The sequence below is a fragment of the Tenrec ecaudatus genome, chromosome X (genome assembly GCF_050624435.1).
Source record: "Tenrec ecaudatus isolate mTenEca1 chromosome X, mTenEca1.hap1, whole genome shotgun sequence".
Lineage (NCBI taxonomy): Eukaryota > Metazoa > Chordata > Mammalia > Afrosoricida > Tenrecidae > Tenrec > Tenrec ecaudatus.
In genome coordinates, this window is record NC_134548.1 from 168,099,747 (window position 1) to 168,123,484 (window position 23,738).

The 23,738-nt window shown below is 40.8% G+C and overlaps 1 protein-coding gene across 1 annotated transcript in view; it reads right to left on the reverse strand.

The window, feature by feature from the left end:
* F8 (coagulation factor VIII) overlaps positions 1 to 23,738 on the reverse strand; it is a 127,622-nt gene that overhangs the window by 45,997 nt on the left and 57,887 nt on the right. The window contains exons 14-15 of the mRNA XM_075538595.1: positions 13,739 to 16,637; positions 4,590 to 4,743 (exon numbers count right to left, since the gene is read on the reverse strand). Coding sequence (XP_075394710.1) covers positions 4,590 to 4,743; positions 13,739 to 16,637 — 3,053 coding nt within the window. The remainder of the gene's footprint in view (positions 1 to 4,589; positions 4,744 to 13,738; positions 16,638 to 23,738) is intronic.

The following is a 23,738-nucleotide window of genomic DNA, read 5'->3' on the forward strand; positions in this document are numbered from 1 at the left end:
TGGGGCATAAGGCGAATCTACATAAATTTAAGCACATTGATATCATACAGACCTCTCTCTGACCACTGGGCCATGAGGCTGGAAATCAACAAAAGGAAGACAAAGAAAACAAGAGCAAACTATTGGAGGATGAATAACTCTCTACTGGAAAAAGAGTGCGTACTCGCACAGATCAGAGATGAAATAGGGAAATTTCTAGAAACCAATGAGAATGAGAACACGACGTATCAAAACTTATGGGACACAGCAAAGGAGTTATCAGGAAGTTTCATATCAATTCATGCACACCTGAAAAAGGAAGAGAGTCTCATGATTGATATGCTGGCACAAAATTTACAACTAGAGCAGTCAGCAGAACAATCCTACTACGAGCAAAAGAAAAGAAATCATAAAAATCAGGGTTGAGATTCAGGGTTGGGAAAATAAAACTATGAAAAAAATTATATTGCTAAAAGTTGAGTCTTTGAAAGAATAAACAATCGACAGACCACTGGGAAACCTAACTAAAGAAAGGGGAGAACAAATTCCAATAGCAAGAATGAGGGATGAAAGAGGGGGCATTACAACAGACCCTAATGAAATCAAAAGGATAATTACACAGTACTACGAAGGATTGTACTCCAATGAATTCAACATCCTGGGAGACATGGACGAATTATTGAAAAAACAACCCCTCCCTAGACTATCCCCAAAGGACGTCAAGAATCTCAACAGACCCATAGCAATAGAAGAAATAGACAAGGTTATCAAGGGATTACCAACAACAACAAAAAAACAACCCTGGACCAGATGGCTTCACAGGAGAATTCTACCAAGCATTTAGGGAAGAACTAACACAATCCTACACAAACTCTCCCAGAACATTGAAAAAGACAGCAAAATCCCGAACTCCTTCTATTAAGCTAGTATAACTCTAATACCAAAACCGGGCAAGGGTCCCACAAGAATAGAGAATTATAGACAAATATCCCTAATGAATATCGATACACAAATACTTAACAAAATACTGGCCAATAGAATAGAAAAGTATATATAATAAATAATTCACCATGACCAAGTGGGATTTATACCAGACATGCAGGGATGGTCCAACATACGAAAGACCATTAGTATGATTCGCCACATTGACATGAAAAACTATAGAACCACATAATATTATTAATAGATGCAGAAAAAGCATTCGACAACATCCAACATTCCTGTTTAAGACACTTGAGAAGATAGGAATGAAAGGGAAATTCCTCAAGACAATACAAGCTATATATGAAAAACCAACAGCCAACATGGTAGTCAATGGAGAAAAGACTAACACAATCCCACTGAAAAGGGGGACCAGACAAGGATGCCCCTTGTCCCCACTCTTGTTTAATATCATACTGGAGCTTTTAGCTAACAGGCTAAGGCAAAGAAAGACATCAAGGGTATTCGTGTGGGGAAGGAAGAGGTGAAACTATTGTTATTTGCAGATGATTTGGTTTTATATATGGAAAATCCCAAAAGCTCCACAAGGTGAGTACTGGAAGCAAAAGAGGAGTTTGGCAGAGTGGCAGGATACAAGATCAACAAACAGAAGTCCACCGGACTGCTGTACACTTTGGATAAAAACACAGAAGAGGAGATTAAAAAAGGTGGTACTCTTCACAATAGCTAAGCACAAATTGAAATATCTTGGGATATACCTGGCTGAAAGAACAAAAGATCTATATGAGGAAATTTACAGAACACTATTACAAGAAACCAAAAGTAACCTCAACAAATGGAAGAATATCCCATGCTTATGGATTGGAAGACTCAATATAGTAAAGATGTCAGTTCTGCCCAAGGATCTATATAAGTTCAATGCAATCCCAATACAATTACCATCATCTTTCTTCAAAGAAATTTAAAAACTGATTACCAACTTCATATGGAGAGGAAAGAAGCCCAGAATTAGCAGAGAGCTCCTCAAGAAGAAGGACAGAGTGGGAGGATTTGCTTTACTTGATTTTAGCACATACTATAGAGCCACAATGGTAAAAAATGCATAGTATTGGTACAATGATAGATACTCAGACCAATGGAAAAGAACTGAAAACCCAGAAATAAAAACATCAGCAAACAGGCAACTGATTTTTTATAAGGGCCCAAAAAATATCCAATGGGAAGCCAATGCCCTCTTTAACAATTGGTGCTGGAGAAAAAAATGGATATCTACCTGCAGAAAAATGAAGCAAGACCCTTACCTCACACCATGCACAAGAATAAACTCAAGGTGGATCACAGACCTTGAAGTTAAACCCCAAACTATTAGGGCCACCAATGAGGGAATTGGGACAACTTGAGGGTTTTGGCACAGAGAATACATAGTTTATCAGAAATAGGGAAGGACACAAACACAGAGGAGGTGCAAATTGACAAATGGGATGTACTGAAGATAAAACACCTGTGTACATCAAAAGAATTCACCAAGAGAGTAATAAGAGAGCACAAGGACTGGGAAAGCATCTTTAGCAATGACATATCAGACAAAGGCCTTATTTCTAAAATCTACAATACTCTGCTAGTTTCCAAATGGGAAAAAAACTAATTGCCCACTGAGGAGGTAGGCAAAGGACCTGAACAGAAGTTTCACAAGGGCAGAAATCCAAATGGCCAATAAATATATGAGCAAATGTTCCCGATCATTAGCCATAAGAGAAATTCAAATTAAAGCAACTATGAGATACCACCTATTAATCACTACTCAGCCTTTTGGCTAAGATCAAGTGTAGAGATACCACCTAACACCCTCAAAGATAGTCCAATTCAAAAAATCAGAAAACAACAAGTGTTGGAGGGGCTGTGGGGAAATAGGAAATAGGTCTCTGTGATCAGTGGGTGGCTACAGACATAGTCCTCTTCGTTATATATTTGTCTTAGTCTCATTGAGGCGACTTTTTTAAAAAAGATTTTTGTGTGTGTGCCATGGAAAACAATGGGTTTGAGGTCAGGGCTAATATCCAATTTTTAACAAAACTCAAGTGGACGTTGAAAATCAGTGAAAGTTTGAAAAAGGTTGAGAGGAATGGTACCCCACACAATACAGCCATTTTTGACGGATCAACCATTTTAAGATAGGTCAGGAAGATCTCAAAGATGAACTCAAGGCAGAGGTAAACTCGAAAGATTATATATTCCAAAGGGATGATGTGAATAGATTTCCTTAAAGGACAAAATATGATCATAGAGGGTTGTTTTGTTTTGTTTTGCTTTTTAATTGGAAACTACAGTGATGAGTAAAAGTCAGGAAAGTTGCCCAAAGGAATTTTTTCCATTACAAAAATGCACCTACTTAATATTGGAGAGCTGCTATCCTATGAGAATTTCTTTGGAAACCTGTCTGCCCTGCAGTTCTGAGCTTGTCCCTTCAGACTTCTTGTTGCTCCCCAAACTCAGCGAGCATTGAGAAGGAACATGATCTGAATACCTTGAGGTTTCCCAAACTGCCCTTTGGCCGTGGTGTAACCTGAAGATGCAGGATTCTTCAGGAAGGCTTAGAGAGATGAACACTTCCTTCAGAAATGTATAAACACAGATGAAGAATATATTGAGAAACAATAGATTCACATTCTGATATTATTGTTCGATAAGGATTTTATTATTTTGTAGCAATACTTTCAAAAATCAACAAAATCAAAATTAAAAAAATAAACAAAACCTTTTTATTGTATATTAGGTGAAGGTTTATAGATAAAATCCATTTTACATTCAACAACTCATACCCATTTTGCTGCATGTCATTGACTGTAATTCCCACAATGTAACAACACCTGTGGCACTCTCCCGTGTTTCCCATTTCCATTCCTCTTTCTTTCCTAACTTTTCCTGCCGTCTTAATTTGGTACTTGGGCACATACATGCTGTCTTTTTTATTTCAGATGGTTGAGTATTCTGAGTAACACCCTAGTGTGATTAGTCACCTTGTAGCCCTGTCCATTGTTTGATTCTCCTTGATCTTTACCCAAAGGAGCCCTGGTGATGTAGTGGGTTACAAAGTGTGGTGCTAACCACAAAGTCAGCATTTCCACCCACCAGCTTCTCCTCAGAAGAAAGATAAGGCTATCTTGTAAAGAGTTACAGTCCTGGAAACCCAGAAAGGCAGCTGTACTCTGTCTTAAAGGCTTGACATAAGTGGGTTTTTTTTTGTTTTTGTTTTATTGTTTGGCTGAAAATTGAGCTACAAGGGTGACTTCAGATTAGGCCTGAAAGGGTGACAAAGGGTCATGGTCTCAAGGGTTCTACCAGTCTCTATTTGACCAGTAAGCCTGGTCCTTTTAAAAAATATTAAACTTTTTAGTTATTTCGAATTTTGTTCCACGTATTTCTCCCACTCTATTCAGGACCTCCTACTGTGACCCATTTCAGCTTGACTGCTCATAGGTGCAGGTGATCATAATATTAGTCCATTGGACTAATTGCTCCCATTTGTCTTTGATTTCTGTCATGCTTCTTTGCTCCCAGTGGGAAGAGACCAATGGCTGCACCTTAGATGGCTGCTCACAAGTGTTCAAGAATCCAGTCATCTAGCATGTCAGATAAATTTTATCGTAATTTCCTTGTCTTCAACTCACCGTGATAAAGTCTTCAACTTCCGCTCTTATATATGGCCCCAAAAGTCCCAAGTGTTCATTTATTTCTCCACGATATACAGGTTGAGTAAAGGAGCCATCAGTAAATTCCTGGAAAACCACCTTCTTGAACTGAGGGACATTGCCATCCTGAGCCCTGGAGGGAAAAAGCAGAGGAAAAGCGGTATGTTCATGGACCAAATGAATTGAAACGCCTCACATCTTTGCTTTCCCTGGATTTGAAATTCCTTTGGTAGAATTCATGATGGATGAGAAGTGTAATGGGACAACGAAGAAAGATGGAGGAATCAAAGATAAGCTTCAAGTCCCTGGTTTGGGAAAATATAGGATGGTGAGGCAATTCATTGAGACGGAACCTTAGAGGAGGAGTCGATGTGGGGTGTAATAGTTCTATACATGTGGACACTTTTTATGTCCTTGTCTTGTTCAATGTGTGAGCAGCATTTTACATAGCTAATCACTCCATCGTTCTTGAAATACTTTCTCTAGGCTTTTCTAGTATGTAAGGGGTTTAGCCTCATTTTGTCCACTGGTGCATTTCCAGAACCTGAGACAGTGCCTGGCACATAGTGGTGCTCTATAAATATCTACTAACATATTACAGTTAAATATCAAATTGGCTTATAAAATAAACAATGGAACCCGTAACTTATGAAAATATTCTACATGACACCAAGTGGTCAACATTCACCCAAAAACACAAATGACAAGGCTGATCGGGGGGTAGGATAAGGTGAGGGCCGGGAAGCTAATTAGATTCATGGAAATGGAAGAACCAGATGGAAAAAATGAGAGCGTTAACACAAGGTGACTAATTTTCTGTGTAAACATTCACCAAATTCACAATAAGATTTTTAAAGGTAAGAGAATGTGTTGAACAATCCATGAACCTCTTCTATGGGCTTTCTTTGAGCTTTTAAAAATTTAGAAATAAAATGTATACAATAAAGTACATAAAACAAATTCTGTATATAAATGATTGTTTAAAAAATGTTAAACCAATGTTGTAATCCAGGAATAAATCAAATAGACATGATATAACATCCTGTATGTATATTTCTAACCTCATTGTAATTTAGGTAAATAGTATACTTATTGTTTTAGTTCCTTATAACAGAGTGAAATTTATTTCATGATTACTGTGCAGAGTCAACATTGAGATATATTCCACATTTTCTAGAAAAGAATGAGTATTCATTGCTCATTACAGTGTTGTATGCAAATGTGGAGCTTCCTGAATCTGCATTGCTACCTTTTCCATTCTGAAAAATTTTCAGCCCTTGCTTCTTCAAATACAAGGGTGAGTCAAAAAGTATTGTTATGAAATCATAGAAACCTCTATTAAACAAAAAAATCCAAATGTGAAGCTTTTGTTTCCAAGTATATCCTCTGCCAAATCTACATATTTCTGAAGGCAGTATTTCCATCTATGTAATCCTTCCATAGAAGCCCTGATGGCGTAGTGGTTACGAGTTGGGCTGTTAACCACAAGATCAGCAGTTCGAAACTGTCCGCCACTCCTCGGAGAAAGACAGGGCTTTCTCCTCCCATAAAGAGTGACAGTCTTGGAAACCCACAGGGGCAGTTCTACCTTGTCCTATTGGGCTGTTATGAGTTGGCATCCACTCGATGGCAGTGAGAATCTTTCCTTTAAAAAAATTGGGGGGGGGGTGTCAAGTTTTCTCATTCACAATCACTTCCATCTTTTATTTATTTTATTAATCGTTTTATTGGGAGCTCTTACCGAGGTCATAACAGTCCATCATTCAAATAGATCAAGCATAATTGTACAGTTGCTACTACAATCAGGTTCAAACATTTTATTTCTTCTTGAACTCCTTGATATCAGCTTCCCTTTATCCCCTCCCTCTCTGATCCTTGTTATTATTGTTATGTATGATTATGATTATACCTTGAAGAATGTTACACTCTTCAATGATACCATGTCAAATAGACATTTTACCATCCTCAAGGGACTCAAGTCAACTTCCTTTTCAATGTCATTTGAGTTTAAGGATGAAAAAAGAAATCTAAAGAGGCAAAATCAGGGTGTAGGATAGAGTGCATAGGATAAAGTTTCTCAATGGAATGCAGTCCTCACTGAGATGGATGTACACAGAGGCTCCATCAATAGGCTCACACCTAAGAATCATGGTGAGGATGGCACAGGCCTGGGCAGTGCTTCCTTCTAGTGTACATGGGTCGCTATGAATTGAGAGCCAGCACCTAACAACCACATGAGCAGGAATAAACCAGACAGCAGTGGCTTTTTTTTTGTAAGCACCCTAATGAAACTAAGACAAGTAAGTGTGTTCCTGAGCGAACTGGTCTATAAACACCCACGAATGGCAGAGACATATTTAAATACTTGTTGTATGAAATAAACGGTGTTACATATGAACTAGAACCCTCTAAACAATACTTTCAGAGGTACCCTTCTATTGTTTCTCCTTCAGTCACTTTTCCTTGCCTTCTGGAATTTCCAGTCAGTACGCATTTTAACTTTTAGGTCTCTCTTCTGATTATCTGTTGCAAAACTTCAGTGGCTTTGAATTGCAACTGTAGTGGGTTGAATACATGTGGAGAAAGATACAGAGACCACAATGATGCAGGTGCACCCCCCAGGAATGTCTGGAGCTAGCTGGAAAGAGACCAAAAACACCCCCCACGACTCTTCCCTGGAGTCTGGTCCTGCCAGCACCTGAGATCTCCATATTGGAGAGGTCATTCACAGCCTCTCCCATCAATAGTACCAGGTAAGCTCAGTCTTCCACTAGTCTCTGCCAAAGGTACAGACATGTATGTGCATGAAGGCATCTTGGACACTCCAGATAGGTCCATTGGCCAACTATCTAGTACGGCATGACTTGAGTCAACACTATGAGGAACAGAGCAAGAATTCCTGAGCCTGCAAGAATTCCTGACTCACAGAAGTGATCAGTACAATAAGATGGTGGCTGGATTAGTGTGCTCTCACTCACTGCCATCAAGTCAATGTTGACTCGTAGTGACCCTCTAGAACAGGGTTAAACTGACCTTATGGGTTTCTGAGGTTGTAGTGGCTTATGGTAGTAGAAAACCCTCTTTCTCCAGAGAAGCAGCTGGTGCTTTCGAACTGCTGACTTTGTGGATCGCAGCCCAATGCATAACCACGATACCACCAGGGCTCCTACATTAGTGTCCTATGACTGCTATAACAAGTGTCCACAATAAATAATTTTAAACAATAGAAATTCTCAGATAGTTCTGGAGGCTATAAATTCAAAATCAAGGTGTTGGCAGGGCCTGCGGGAGCATCCCAAGAGAACCAACTGCCAGCTGCATTGCATTTCCCCACCTTTGGTGGTCGTGGGAGGTGCTCTCGAGTCTGTTCCCACTCACAGCAACCTGATGCACAGCCGAAGGAGACCCTGTCTACTCCGGGCCCCGCTCCCCCCAAACCGTCCTTATGTGTGCGCTCATTGTTCCCACCTCGCCTCAAGAAGCAGATAACATACTGAAGGACCACCCATTTATCACAACCTATTGGTCATAAGAGGAGCCCTGGTGGTATGTACAGTGGTTAGGCATCAGGCTGCTCACCGCAAGGTCACCAGTTGAAAACCACCAGTTGCTCAGTGGGAGAAAGACAGGGCTGTCTGCTCCCTTAAAGATGCTCAGAAACTCCGTGGAGCAGTTTTACCTTGCCCCCTAGGTTAACTGGGAATTCACAGGGAGTTTATTTTTTGTTTAATGGTCACAAACAAGTTCTACTGGCAGTCAAGATCAAGGGAAGGGGAATGAGACCTGACCTTTGGATGGGAGAGCGGCAGAGTCACATTGTACAGGAATATATCAGACAGGAGGTACTAGCATGACCATCTTCGGACAACAGTTGGCCATAGTCTCTTGCTATATCTTTTGTATTTTCCATTTTAAAAATACATATTGCATTCCATACCATGTATTGTTGTATGCCTATCAGTTCACAGATCCAATAGGATGCATAGCTGTTTTCAGAAGAGTGTCTAATGCTTTCAAAAGGTTAGGCTTGGGTATTTATTTTGGTTCCCTATTGTTTCCATTACCTCTTGCTCATTTGGTGTCATCTTTCTTTGTGCCTAGCTTATTTGTGCTCTGATGTTCTATTTGGCATATATATATGAAAATAGTTTGAGGCAAAAATAGCGTCTGGGGTCTTAAAGGCTTGAAGGTAAACAAGCGGCCATCTGACTCAGAAGTAACAAAGCCCACATGGAAGAAGCACTGGTGTGATCTCGAGGTGCCAAAGTGATCAGTTATGAAGCATGAAAGATCAAAAAAACATATCATTGTGTGCTCACCTTCATGATACAATCGCTGAAAACAAATGGGTGCATAAGCAAATGTGGTGAAGAAAGCTGATGGTGCCTGGCTATCAAAAGATATAATGTCTGGGTTCTTAAAGGCTTGAAGGTGGAAAGTAGCCATCTAGCTCTGCAGCAACAAAGCCCATATGAAAGAAGCATACCAGCCTGTGTAACCATGAGGTGTTGATGGGATCCGGTATCAGGCATCAAAGAACAAAATATCATATCATTGTGAATGAGGGGGAGTACAGATTGGGTACCCAAGGCCCATCTGTAGGTAATGGGACATTCCCTAACAGAAGTGTTGCGGGGAGGAGAGGAGCCAGTCAGGGTGCAGTATAGCACCAATGAAACATACAACTTTCCTCTAGTTCCTAAATGCTTCCTCCCCGCCCCCCGCCCCCACTACCATGATCCCAATTCTACCTTACTAATCTGGCTAGACCAGAGGATGTACACTGGTACACATGGGAACTGGAAACACAGGGAATCCAGGACAGATGATCCCTTCAGGACCAGTAGTGAGAGTGGTGATACCAAGAGGGTGGAGGGAAGGTGGGGTGGAAAGGGGGGACTGATGACAAGGATCTACCTATAACCTCCTCCCTCAGGGATGGACAACAGAAAAGTGGGTAAAGGGAGACATCGGACAGTATAAGACATGAAAAAATAATAATTTATAAATTATCAAGGGTTCATGAGGGAGGGGAAAATGAGGAACTGATTCCAAGGGCTTAAGTGAAGAGCAAATGTTTTGAGAGTGTTGAGGGCAACAAATGTACAAATGTGCTTTACACAATTGATGTATGTAGGGATTGTGATAAGAGTTGTATGAGCTCCCAATAAAATGATTTTTCTAAAAAGAAAGGAAAAAAAAAAGAAAAGAGTTTGAGGCTTAGTATGTTGTTTTTCCCCCCACTTCCAGTGGACGGTTCACCATAGCACTGAAGATGTAGCCCTTTGGAGGCCCAGCTGAAAGTTAGGATGAGTTACATCTGCTTTTAGTCCCATAGTAATTCCATCTACCTTCATTGGAATGCTGTCTTAAATACTTATGACTTCCGAATGTATGTCTTTCATACTGACCTCTTTCCTGAACTCCAGATTTACACCATCGAACCACCTATGCAGCATCTCCATTTGTACAAAACAGACGTTCTATTCTTTCCTCAAAGAACTCTAATTTACATCAAGTCTTCCATATCTTGCTCAGGACTGAAAATAAACATCTAGTCATCCTCTCTGCTCACTCCTCCCAGTCAATTTGCCATCAATTTATTTATCTTCAAATTTATTCCCCACATCCTTCCATTTATTTCCATGTGAACTGACACCATTGTAGTCCAACTAACTCTCCTCTCTTTCCTGGATGATGGCAGTAGCCTTTTACCTGGTCTCCTGGCCTCTGTTCTTGCCTGGTGCAGTGGGAGGTGCTATTTCACACATCTCCATGGTAATGATGTTCCTTGGGGTTTGTATACACATGGAGGAAGACTTCTTGTATTCCTGCACCCATAATCAGTTACCATTTCATTCAATAGACACTTATTTAAGCATCTGCTACATGCTAGGCACTCTTCAGGGTTCTGAGCACTTATCATGAACAACCTCGTCAAAGCTTGTGCTCTCCGTTAGCTTACCTTCTAGCTAGGGGAAGATAGACAAGAAGCGGCTGGATTATGTGAATGTGCAGGTAGGAATCAACTATCAAATACTACTAAGACCATCAACTTTCTACATCACAATTGCTTATGCACACATTTGTCTTCAGTAATCGTGTCGGGAAGGTGAGCATTAAGGAATGCCAACTTAATAGAACAAAGTGTTCTTGCATTGAGGAAGTACTTGAGTGGAGGCCCAATGTCAATCTGCTACCTTAATACTAAACCTATAAATATATGCACATAGATCTATTTTCCCCTCATCCTATATAAATATATTTACATATGTAAGTGTCTATATTTAGACCTCTATAAATGCCCTTTACCTCCTAGTTCTTTCCTCTATTTCCTTTTACTTTCCTCTTGTCCCACTATCATGCTCAGCCTTCATTTGGGTTTCAGTTATTCCTCTCAGTTACATTTCCCTCGATCAATCCCTACCAGGCCTCTCACACCCTCCTTGCCACTAATTTTGGATCACTTGTTCCCATGTCCCTGGGTTGGTCAACACCACCTCCTTTCCCCACCTCCCCTTCTCCCATGTTCCCTGGAACCATCGGTCCCATTGTTTTCTTCTCCAGACTGTTCATCCAGCCTATCTTATCTAGATAGACCTGCAGAGATAATAATAGGCACCAAAAAAACCAAGAGAGCAAAACAAAGCGACAAAAGAAAACAAAATGATAACAACAAGAAAACCAATGGCAAAATTAATTAATTAATTAAAATTAAAAAAGAAAAACCTGTAAATAGTTCAAGGTCTGTTTGTTGACCTCTAGGAGTGTCCTCCAGTCGAGTCTGATGGGGTGCCATGCCCTGGCCCCAAAGTCTACCCTTGGCACTCCCTCAGGACCTCCCTGTTCTGCTTCCCCCGCTGCTCTGCTGCACACCCTTAGTGTTTTGCCTTGGTGTGGTGGGGTCAGACAAGGCCAATCCCGACACTGAGTTTCCAGTGTTGTCTCTCATAGGGCCATGGGTCCATGGGATGTCGTGAGACAATTATTTTTAAAACATTTTATGTGATGTTAAGGGGGAAATGAACACAGTAGCTAGAGGGTAAAGGAGGATATGGTAGGCTTTATTTTAAAATAGGAGAGATATTGGTGGGATTGATCTAGTAGAGAAGGAGAAATTGATAATATGAGAGAACAGGGGCAACGTATTTTTATGCAGGTAAATGGGATGAGATAAAGTGAAAAACTGGAGTGATTGGCCTTAGTTGGAAGGACAGTCAACATACTGTCCTAAGTGCCTAGGCAGATTATGTGAACGTGAATAATGTGAGTGAGTTTGTGGAAGTTTACTGCATAGATGAGCTAAGAGTGAGAATGGGGTAAAATATATTGGAGACTTAAGGATAAAGGGTAAGATGTAAAAAAAGAGGCCAAGGAAATGGCGTGAGTCAGTGGAACACAGAACTACAACATGGTTGTTCCGCAGAAGAGAAGGCTCGCTTGAGGGAAAAAGCAAGACCACAATCTTGACTTTCTGACTCTGTGCCTAACACCTTGTCTCACTTTATCTCAGGCAAAAGGCCAAGGATCGATTTCAGACCTTATATCTCACAACTATCTTCTGCTATTCTTCTTTGCGATTCTGTAAACATGCCAAGCGAACTCTATTCTCCGGGCCTTTGCATTTCCTGCCCTCTGCCTGGCAATGTTTCTCTCAGGCTTTAGATTTGTATCCTGACAGAAAAGAATTCTTTGACTACCCCAACTAGAGTAGCTTTCCCCACTCATTCTACCATATTATTGTTTTATCTTCTGATTAGAATTATTATGGTCATCTTTTAATTTTTCTAATAATTTATTATCTCTTGCTCTTCACAATAGAATGCAAGCTCCTATTGTACTGTGCCAACAAAAATGTCTGGCATGGAGTAGATGTTCAATAAATATTAACTGTCTGGTCCTCCCCGTGCCAGTCAGATATTATGTCAACTTGACACTCTTGGCTATGGACAGAGTCTAACCTGTCAATTAAATGGTAGTTTGAAGAGGCCTCTTTTGGGGGTGCAGCCTTCTTATAAGAGTGAGAGAAACAGGAAACGCTTTCGGGCCCTCTGCCTTCCTGCCTGCTGGAATGCTCTGCCTCCAGGGAGAGCTCCAAGTGGGCTGCCTGGCCCTGCGAGTTGTTGGCATCCTGCCAGGGTTCCACTGACCTTGGATCCACCCAATTCTGCACCCACTGGCCTGTGATCCTCTGCTTCTAAGCTCGTCATTCTGCATCACCAACATGTGGTTATGTGAGTATGAAGAAGGACTTACGGACCAGCATTGGATTTGTTGGACTTGAGATGCACTGGGCTGGACTATCTTTTTGATATATAACTACTTCTTAATCTAAATATCTTTCTAATGCATAAATGAGTATCCTGGATTTGGTTCTCTAGTCAACCCAGCCTAATACACTCCCTATGTTTACCATCCAAATCTGTCTGTCCTTCCTTGTCCCAACAACCTTCTGCCTGCTTAACAATCACATCTTCCTACTTTATTTCCTGACAGTCCTGTGCCAGGGAAACCAAACTTCCTACACTCCCATTCTCTTTACTAAATACTTCAGTTCGTTCTCTTGCCCCTCAGAGATCACACGTGAGCATGAGGCCATAGGACTGGGGGGTGAGGTTGATGTTCTTTTTGCTCTCCCCTGTTACTTCCAGACTCAAATTTCTCTTTGCAACTCTCCTCTCCTGCAACCTTCCAGAACAAGCGAGCGAGACACTCATGCAATCTGGATTTACAATCCCTCCCTCTCAGTGTTGCTGTCCTCTTGAAACTTCCATCCACTCCTTGGCTTAATCTAGAGTTTGCTACGTGGTTTTCAGAGTTCCTCTAGAAAACAATCTTTGGAGTTTCACTGCTGCAGATTGGGCATGCTCTCTTATTATTTGAGCACCTAGCATGGCGTAGTGGTAATGAGTTGGACTGCAAAGTCAGCAGTTTGAAACCACCAGATGCTGCATGGGAGAAAGACCAGGCTTTCTACTCCAATACAGAGTTACAGTCTTGGAAACCCACATGGAAGGCTCTACCCTGTCCTATAGGGTCATTCAGCGTCATAATCAACTCGATGGCAGTGAGTTACTAAAGTCATGGATTATAACAGAGGGACAAACAACCAACCAATGGAAGCATACCTGGGTTTTAGAACATGGGGAGATGTACTCATCCCATAATCCCAGAGTCGCTCCACTGCGGCAACAAAATAGTGGCGTGTTTCCTTTTGAAAGCTGCGAGGCCCTTGCTTTTCCGCCTCATCATAAATGTCAAAGTCTTCCGTCTTCATTTCATTTGAGAGGTAATCATCATAGTCAATTTTGTCTTGCTCTTGCAGAGAAGCTGTAAGGGTTGTTTCCCTTAAATGATGGTGTTTCACGACCAGTGGGTCTTCAGAGTCTAACTGTTCAGTCTCTCTTGGCTTTGGCCAAGCGGCTTCTGTTTGAAGCCCATCTTGCCCCTCATTGATCGCTTCTATTTTATGGCTGCTGTCACAAGGGTTCAGGGGACAAAGGGTGTCTGTTGTGTTAAAAGCTGTGTTTGGGGATGACTTCTCTTGGGATTGCCACTCTTCTCTTGATATCTGGGCAGCATACTGGTTATCCAGAGCGTCAGGTCGCATGGGGAGGATCTTTTTAGGGCTTTCTGTTGTCCCTTTCAGAAAGGGCACTTTTCCAGGTCTGTTGCCTTCACTCAATGTAACAGTCCCCTGTGGTTTTTTACGGGAGATTTCTTCCATGAGACTCAGGTGGCCAGGAGAAACATTAGTAGGGAGAGGGTCTTCCTGATGAACATGAGTTTTAGGAAGCAATTCAACTTTTCCAGCTAGCCGAGGTTTCAAGAGAACGCTGTTGTCAAGTTTCTCATACTTGAATGGGTTGGTGGCATTTTCTTGACCTCTAATCATCGCCAAAGAAAGGTTATTTTTTTCAGCTTCTTGTAATAAGTTATGACTTTGTGGGACACTAGAACTCTTCTCACTAAAATTCGAATGATAGGCTGATGGCAGGAAACGAGAACTGCTGTCCTGGGATGCTACCCTGGTCAGGTCTGCAGAGCTAGCTGTGGGAAGTGCCGACACCTTCGCAGTGGGCAATGCAGAGTCGTTCGTTTGAGTGAAGCCATAACTTCTTAGAGAATCATTTGACACGGGAGACCCGTTTGTGGTCATTTTCTCTTTTTCATTGTAGTGTAGCTTTGTGAGGATGCCTTGGGTCAAATTCTTCATGTTTCTTGAATGCCTGGTTGAGGTGTAATTTTCAAACTCCTTTTCTTCTAGTGAGGATCCAAATTGTCTCAACGCCCACTTATCATGTTGAGTGATAACATTCTCCTGACTTGCACTAGAAGACATCCCTGTGGGGTTCGGGTGGTTCTCAAGCACTTGCTTGGTTTTATTTCTCAAGCCTTCCAAGTGTGTTTCCTCCCTTCCTTTTAGGAAGTGGGCATCGGGAAGGCCGGATCTGTTTGCTGACTTAGTCAATGACCTTGTAACATTTTGCCTAGTGCTCAGTAAGAGGAGTGTCTTCAGGAAATTCTCAGCACCAGACACTGGGACCGCTGCATTCCTTTGCCTTAGTGTTTCCTTCTCTTCTACTTGGAACTGATTTGGGGTTTCATTTTTTTGTACATTAGTCAAATTTGTAAAAAATACTCTTCTATTGTTTGGAAAAATCATCTCTTGGAATCCTGGGCCCTTTGCAAATTCATCCTTTCGTGCTGCCGCCTTACTTGTCTCTGACAAATTCTGATCTTTCCCAGAATTTTCTAAGCTCAAGGCTAGGAGCTGCTTTGTGCTCAGCCCTTTTTCTGAGCTCGAGGAGTTCCTTCCAGGGGTCCTTGTAGTCCGATGTGCTGAATCTGGTATAGGGAAGAAAGACGCACCTGGATGTTCTGCATCTGGTGATGCAAGCCCCCCTTTTATGTGGCTAACTATTTCCTCATCTTTTGATGAAGTGGTTTTATATGATGTATGATTTATCCCCAAATAGGTGGTATTTCTATCTATAAACATTTCATTATGAACCAAAGAAGTCACTTCTTGAAACTCAGTATCATTTTCTAATATTCCTGGGCAGCCTGGTGCATTATTCTTATTTACTAATGTTGGGTCATCAATGCGAGGCTTTCCATTAGTTGTTGAGTTATTGGGTGCTTTGAGTGCCTTTACTAAGGAAATATTACCTTTTAATGCAGCTTCATCTTTGATCAAAGAAGCATGTCCATGACTTTCATTCTCTTTAAATAAGTTACTACTCTCCATTGGTGATAGCTTTTTTCCAGGTGAACTTTCTAGACTACTCCCTAAAGCTACTTGTAACAAGGTAGAATCATTATCTCTTTCACTTACATGCAAAGGTGCACCAGACTCAATAAAAGGAGAGGACTTGTTGTCAATTAGAATGGTTTCTAGTTGACTACTAAGGTGAACTGGTGTACTTAGGGTTCCTAAGGAGTCTGTCTTTTCAGTGCCTGCTGGCAAGTTGTTTGTTGAACTTACTGGTGAAATTGCATTATTTGATGAACTAGAAAAATTTAAATCAAGTTTCCAGTTTTCTCTGCGGGAGCTCTGATGGAGCTCTGGCTTGAGGTGTGTCACTTCAGATAGGCTCTCCTTACTTCCTCTTCTTTCCGGGGAAGAGTCATCAGGAATAGCCTCATAGTTAGCTTCTTGGATATCAGATGAGGATAAACCATGTGGAGCACTGCTCTGTCCCAAGAGCAGCAACAAATCACTAGAGAAAATATTTTGTGTCTGAAGCAGCTGTGTTTTCTCTCCAAACTGAGGGTCGAGATTCTCTAGGTCATGTTCTGGAATTGTGGTGGCCTCAATTTGATTTTGTCTAGAGTTAAGATTCCTTGAGTTCCTGGAAAAGGCTCTAGGTTCAATGCCACTATCTTCAGTCAACAAATTGATTGGAATATCTTCATATATGTTTTCATAATCATATATGTTCTTGTCACAGCTAGAAACCTTCAGTAAGGCTGTCATGCCTCTGTTTCGAAAGTCTGAATTGTGGCACCCGAGAACCCAAAGACCTGGAGAGAAGGGAGAACAAGACTCAGTTACTCATCACCCAAATTCTTTGTTCCAAGGTCACTCCCATTCCCTAATCATAGGCCAGAGGATTAAATTCCTGACAAGGGTGACAGGAGTCCAACAAGAGTAGTGAATGTGGTTTGGGTTGGTTTGGTTGGTTTTTCAATGCCTCACTTGTGTTCTACCTTTTTGTGAACCCAAGGAAGGACTGTGATTAAATTGAACAGTCAATTGAACAGAATGTAGAAAGGTAATTAATATATGCAGTAGTGGAGAGTTTTATTAGTCTCACAGGACTCTAGGAGGATGACTAATTCAGGGAAGTTTTTACATAGGATGGATGTGACTGCTGTGTAACATAGGTTGTCTGGTTCACATTATAGCTGTACCATCTACTGCCTGTATTTCTTTGGGCAAGTCACATAAGGTCTCAGCACTCCAATTTTCTAATTTGTAAGTGAGTCTACTAGTATCTACCAGGATATAAGGGATTCAAATCACGTATCACAATGCATAGGATTCACCATCACCAATTTGCAGCATAAGTAAGTGTGAGGGAGCCAGTTAGGTCTAGGATCCAACTAACACAAAACACTCACCACAGTAATAATTTCTACTATGAAAAGGATTATCTGAGTAAAAAATACAATAAATTACAATATGCCAATCCCATAGTGGTAAGATAAATCTGTAAGCATAAGCTTTCTTCTGAAGGAAGCCTTTCCTAACAGTACGAGGGGGTACCCCCCCCCCCAAAAAAAGGAAAAAAGATCCACTGAGTGGAGCTTTTGTGAAACACATTTTTTCCACTAGGCGAGCATCGAGCAACTCACTCTGAGTTAGTACACCCCGTGGCATCACCTGGGAAGGTTCTCTCTGGTCACAGTGAATTTTTCATGAAAGCAGTTTCGTTGGAACCTCGTTTTTTGTGATGGCTAATTTAAGAGAACAGTGTGCGGCTGTGAAATTTTGTTTCCTGCTCGGGAAAAATGCTGCAGAAACTGTTGTAATGTTGAACACAGCTTACAAGGACAGCACTGTAGGAAAAACTCAAGTGTACAAGTGGTTTTCTCATTTCAAAAAAGGTGAAATGTCGATTGATGACAAACCTCATTCTGGACATCCATCAGCTTCCAAACAGATGAAAATGTCAACTCGTAGTGCATTTGGAGTTCATTCCACCAGGTCAACTGTTAATCAAGCTTTCTATTTAGAGGTTCTGAAAAGACTGCATAATAGTGTGTGACAAAGAAGGCCTGACTTGTGGCAGACACGGAACAGGTTTTGCCACCATGACAATGCACCTCTTCACACAGCCATCTCACTGTGCTATTTTGGGTCAAAAAACAAAATGCCTCTCTTGTCCCACACACTTGACTCACTTGATCTTGCTCCATGCGACCTTTTATTTGTTTATATGCATGCAGAGAGGCATGGAAGGACAGCGATTTGATGATATAGAAGAGGTGAAGAAAAAAATGAGGGAGGTGCTGTCAGCCACCCAAACAGGTGAATGTGAAAAATGTTTCCAAGAATGGAATTGCAGATTCGACAAATGTATTAAGTGTAATGGAGAGTATTCTGAAGGTGATAAGGTTGTTCTGTAAAAATAAAAAATTAAATACATAACTTTTTAAAAAATCCTTTTTTTGGAACCCTGCATAGAACTCTGTGAGATAATATGATGCCCATGGAAAAAGGTCTTTGTGGTTCAATAAATATTAGAGTCATTGAACATTATATCCAACTTGAAAACTCTATGATGAGCCAAATTAACAATTGAAAGAAAAGGACACGATTGAAATATTGAATTGAATGATATGTGCATTAGGTGCCAATAAAAATGTAAAAAAATAAAATTCTTCATTGCAAAAAAAGGAAAAAGATCTTTCCTAACATGCAAAGACTCAGAAAATCTACCTCTATTGCAGTTATTTTCAAAATATTATTACAAAAAGTTATCCACTGAAATAAAGGAGTATATATTGTTTTAAAAGAAATCATGGGTTGCAAGAGCCAGGTACCTATCCCGAGGAAGGGTGAAGAAAGTCCCACGTTGAAAGCAGAGCCTGAGACATACTGAGAACCAGCCCAGATGAGAGTAGCAACACACATATTTCTAGAAAGGCAGGTTCATAACAAAGAATAACATGGTCTATGATAGATCTCTTGGGGGGGGGGGAAGATAATAACTAAGAGAACAGAAAAACAATTATAAGTTCCAGTTAAACATGTTCTGAAACAAACAAGCAAAATATAATCCTATTGGTTCCAAGGTGAAGAATATTTGCAGCATTACAAAAATGAGATTTCACTAAAAATAGGGGCATAACTATAGCATACTTTGGGGACTGCCAGCCTTATTTCATGTGATTTCAAGCACAATTTTGATAGTGAAACCCCTATTTGGTCAGGGTAGACCAGGATTGGAGCGGTAATGAAGAGTTTCTAAGTAAGACTTTGACTCTTAAAATTTGAGTAATAATTGAGACCAAACTAATCCTCCCCCTTTCCCCCTAAGAAGGGCAGTGATTGGATCAGAAAAAAGGAAATGAACTTTCAGAAAAAAACATGGAATGGCATACACTACATTGATAATAGGATTTAACTCTGGAATTTGGAATGATAGATACAAATAGCACTGGATTTTTGTAATCGGAACATCTCATTGTATTATAGTGTAACAGATAAAACAGCACGCCTTCACTATCACTAACAAACTGAAAACAGACAGATTAAAGGAGAGTTAGTTCTATAATGAAAACGCAACAAAATAATCAACTTAAATATAAGAAACTCCGATGTACAAAATTTATAATAAGGGGACTATAATCACAGATATAAAGGAAAAGAAAAGAATTATAATCCCTTAGAAACTCCTTTTCCAATTTGCTCCTTCAACTCCTGACATGTGGCCAACCTTCTGTCTCAGTGATTAAATCATTGCTTTCCACTGAATACAATTATGGAACTAGCTGCTATCAAGGTAACCCAGAGTAACTCAGCTGGTCACAATAGACAAAGCTTGACCCAGTCAATGCGCCTACAACATTCCTAGGATGGAATATTAAGCAATCTCTCTAAATGATGAGATGCAACTTTCCTTATTGGCATAGAAAAATACCAAATACTTTACGTGAGGGAAAGCAGGTATCAAAAGACACAGAATGGAAGCCCATGGCCTGTAGATTTCATGATGATTGTACAACATTGAGAATGTACTGGAAGCCATTGAATCCTGCACTTTAAAATGGTGAATTTTCATTGTTGTTGGGTGCTGTCGAGTCCATTTCTGACTCATAGCAACTATGTTCAGCAGCACAAAACACTGCCTGGTCCTGCTCTATCCTCACAGTTGTTGCTATGTTTGAGCCCATTATTGCAGCCACTGTGTCAACCTATCTTGTCAAGGGCCTATCTCTTGTTTCGAAGAACATTACAACTTTCTCATGTGGAGAAGCTAATAGGTTCCAACAGCTGACCTTTCAGTGAACACACAAGTGCCTTCCCCAGGGAACGTGTGGTTGTTGTAGGTAGGTGCCATCCACTGAATTCTGACGTACAGCATAATGAAATACTGCCCCGTCTGAGTCGTCCTCACAAGTGTTCTTCCGTTCGAGTTCATTGTTGCAGTCACTGCATCAAACCATCTCCGGAAGGGTCTGGCTCTTCTTTGCTGACCCTCTACATTACCAGGCAGCACTGGACCCACTTGAAAATGTATCCGAAGTATGTAAATAATAAGTGTTGTCACCCTCATGCCTAAAGTGCACGCTACCTTCTTTCAAGAAGGATTTGTTCATTCTTCTGCCAGTCCATGCACAAACTGATTAGTCTTCCCCAGCGGCAGAGTTCAGATGTATCCATAGTGAAGGACGTAGTCTTTGATGTTCATCAGTAAAGTCCTCCTTACTTTCAGCAAGCAAGGTTGTGTGGGCTGCATATCACAGGTTGCTAAGGAGCCTTCCTCCAAGGTTATCCATAGTTTGTTGTGATCCTCACAGTCCAATGTTTTCATTTAGTCAATAAAACACAAGTGAGTCGTCTTTCTTGTATCCTCAGTCAAGATCCATCTGACATCAGCAATAATATCCCTTGTTCCCCAACCTTTTCTGAATCTGGCCTGAAAGCTCCCTATTGATGTAGTGCTACAACTGTTCTGAATTATCTTTAGCAATATTTTACTGGCATGTGATATGGATGATACAGTTCAATGATTTCTGCATTAGATTTAGTCACTTTTCTTTTTGGAATAAGTACAAATATGGATCTCTTCCAGTCAGTTGGCCAGGTAGCTGTCTTCCAAATTTCTTGGCATAGGCGAGTGAGGGCTTCTAGTACTTCATCAGCTGCTGAAACTTTGGTATTCCATCGATTCCTGGAGCCTTCAGTGCAATTTGGAATTCCGCATTTAGTATCATTGGTTCTTAATCATATGCTACTTCCTGAAATGGTTACATGTCAACCAGTTATACTTGGCACAGTGACTCTGTGTATTCCTTCCATCTTCTTTGATGCTTCTTGCATCATTCAAGATTTCGTCCATGTCGTTATTGTCATTAGGTGCCATAGAGTCAGTTCCAACCCATAGCGACAACAGAATGAAGCATTACCCTTTCCTGTATCATCCTCACAATTGTTGTTCTGTTTGAGCGCATTGATGCAGCCACTGTGCCCATCCATCTCATTGAGGCCCTTCCTCTTTATCGCTGCCCCTCTAACTTACCAAGTACGATGTCTCTCTCCACAGACTAGTCTGTCCTGATAACATGTCCAAAGAATGTAAGACAGAGTCTCACCATCCTTGCCTCTTAGGAGCACTCTGGCCATACTTCTTGGAGACAGGATGACTTGTCCTTTTGGCAGTCGCTGGTGAGCCAGCACATTCTTCTCCAGCACATTCAAATGCATCGATTCTTCTCTGGTCTTCCCTGTTCAACATCCAGGTTCACAGACACACCTTGGTCCTCAAATTGCCATCCTTACTTTTCAACACTTTCAAGAGGTCTTGTGCAGCAAATTTACATAATGTCATACACCATTTGATCTGTAGGTTGCTGCTCTGTGGGCATTTATTATAAGTCCAAGTAAGAAAACATCCTTGGCAACTTCAACTTTTTCTCCATTTAGCACGATCATACCTATCGGTCCAGTGGAAAAGATTGGGGTCTTCCTTACATGGAGCTGTAGTCCATACTGAAGGCTGCAGTCCTTCATCTTCATCAGCAAGTGCCTCAAGTCCTCCTCGCTTTGAGCAAGCAAGGCGGTGTCCTCTGCGTACCGCAGGTTGTTAGTAAGCCTCCCTCCAATCCTGATGCCACACTCTTCTCCATAGGATCCAGCTTATCTGATGATTTACTCAGCAGACAATTTGAATACATATGTTGAGAGGCGACAACCCTGGTGCACACCTTTCCTGATTTAAAAATACTAGAATCTTCACTGTTGCAACTCAAGGCTTGAAATTTTTCTTCAGCTCTTTCAGCTTTGAACATACTAAGTGTGGGCTTTCCTTTGGTTTTCTAACCAAATTTCTTTGCAATTTTCACTGTAATACTTTACCCTGTCCTCTCAAGCTTCTCTTGACAAGATCCTGTTCAGCTCTTTTACCTCATTGTATCTCCCAGTCACTTTTGCTTCTCTACACTTAAGAGCAAGTTCAAAAGTCTCTTCTGCTACCTATTTTGGTCTTTTCTTTCCTTTTTAATGAAGTTTCACTCTCTCCATATAACGGCGCTCTTGAAACTTTCCACAACTCATCTGGTCTATGGTCATTATTGTTCAATACATCAAATCTGTTTTTGAGATGGTCTCTAACTTCAAGTATGATAGACTGAAGGTTCTAATTTGGGTCTTGTGGACTTGTTTTCATTTTCTTCGGCTTTAGCCTGAACTTGGAGCCCTAGTGGTTACACCTAATGGCATAGTGGTTACGCGATCCACATGGTTGAGAGTCTGAAACTACCTGCAGCTCTGCTGGAGAAAGACCGGGCTTTTGGAAACCCACAGGGAGGGCACTATGAGTCACTATTGACTCGATGGAAGTGAGTTTATCCCAAACTTACATATGAGTAATTGGCAGTTGGTCCCTGGCCTGGCTTTTGTTGCTGATATTGAGCTTCTCCATCTTTTCTTCCCACAGATGTAGATAATTTGATTTCTGTGCATTCCATCTGGAGAAGTCCATGTGTATAGTCTCCTTAGGTGTTGTTAAACAAAATTATTTGTGATAAAGAAGTGATTCAACTTGTAAAATCCTGTCATGCAATGTCAGGCTGAATTTCTGTCACCAAGGCCACATTTCTCAACTTCTATTTCTTCCTCTTTGTTTCCAGCTTTTGCATTCCAACCACCAATAATTATCAATGCATCTTGATTGCATATTTGATCAATTTCAGACTGCAGAAGTTGGAAAAATCTTGAATTTCTTCATTACCAGCTTTAGTGATTGGTTCATAAATTTGTGTAACAGTCATATTAATTGGGTTTCCTGGTAGATAGGTGGATATTTTTCTATCACCACTGGTGTAGTAGTTATGAGTTGGGCTCCAAACCACAAGCAGTTTAAAGCCACCAGCCACTCCTCGGGAGAAAGACTGGGCTTACAATTCTGGTAAAGACTTACAATCTTGGGAAGCCACAGAGGCAATTTGGCATTGACTTCATGGCAGTGAGTTTGAGATAGCATCATACTTCAGGATTGATCTTGAAATGTTCTTTTCCATAAGGAATAAATTTGCCTTTCCCAGCATAGTAAACCATATCGGTGTCTAATTCAGAATGGCTACTACCAGTCCCACTTCAGATCACTAATATCTAGGCTATTGATCCTTAGGCATTTCATTTAATTTTTTGACAATTCCAATCAATTTTTCCTAGATGTTTTCAGCAGTTTCTCTTCATTTTGAGTTATGCTGCATCAGAAAATGAAAATCCTAAACATTTCGCTCCATCTTCATCATTAAGGTTGAGTATACTTTGAGAAGACAGCTCTTCTTTCATAATATCTGAACACCTTCCAACCTGAGGGGCTTATCTTTAGCACTGTGACAGACAATGTTCCACTGCTATCCATAAAGTTTTCAGTGGCTAAATTTTCA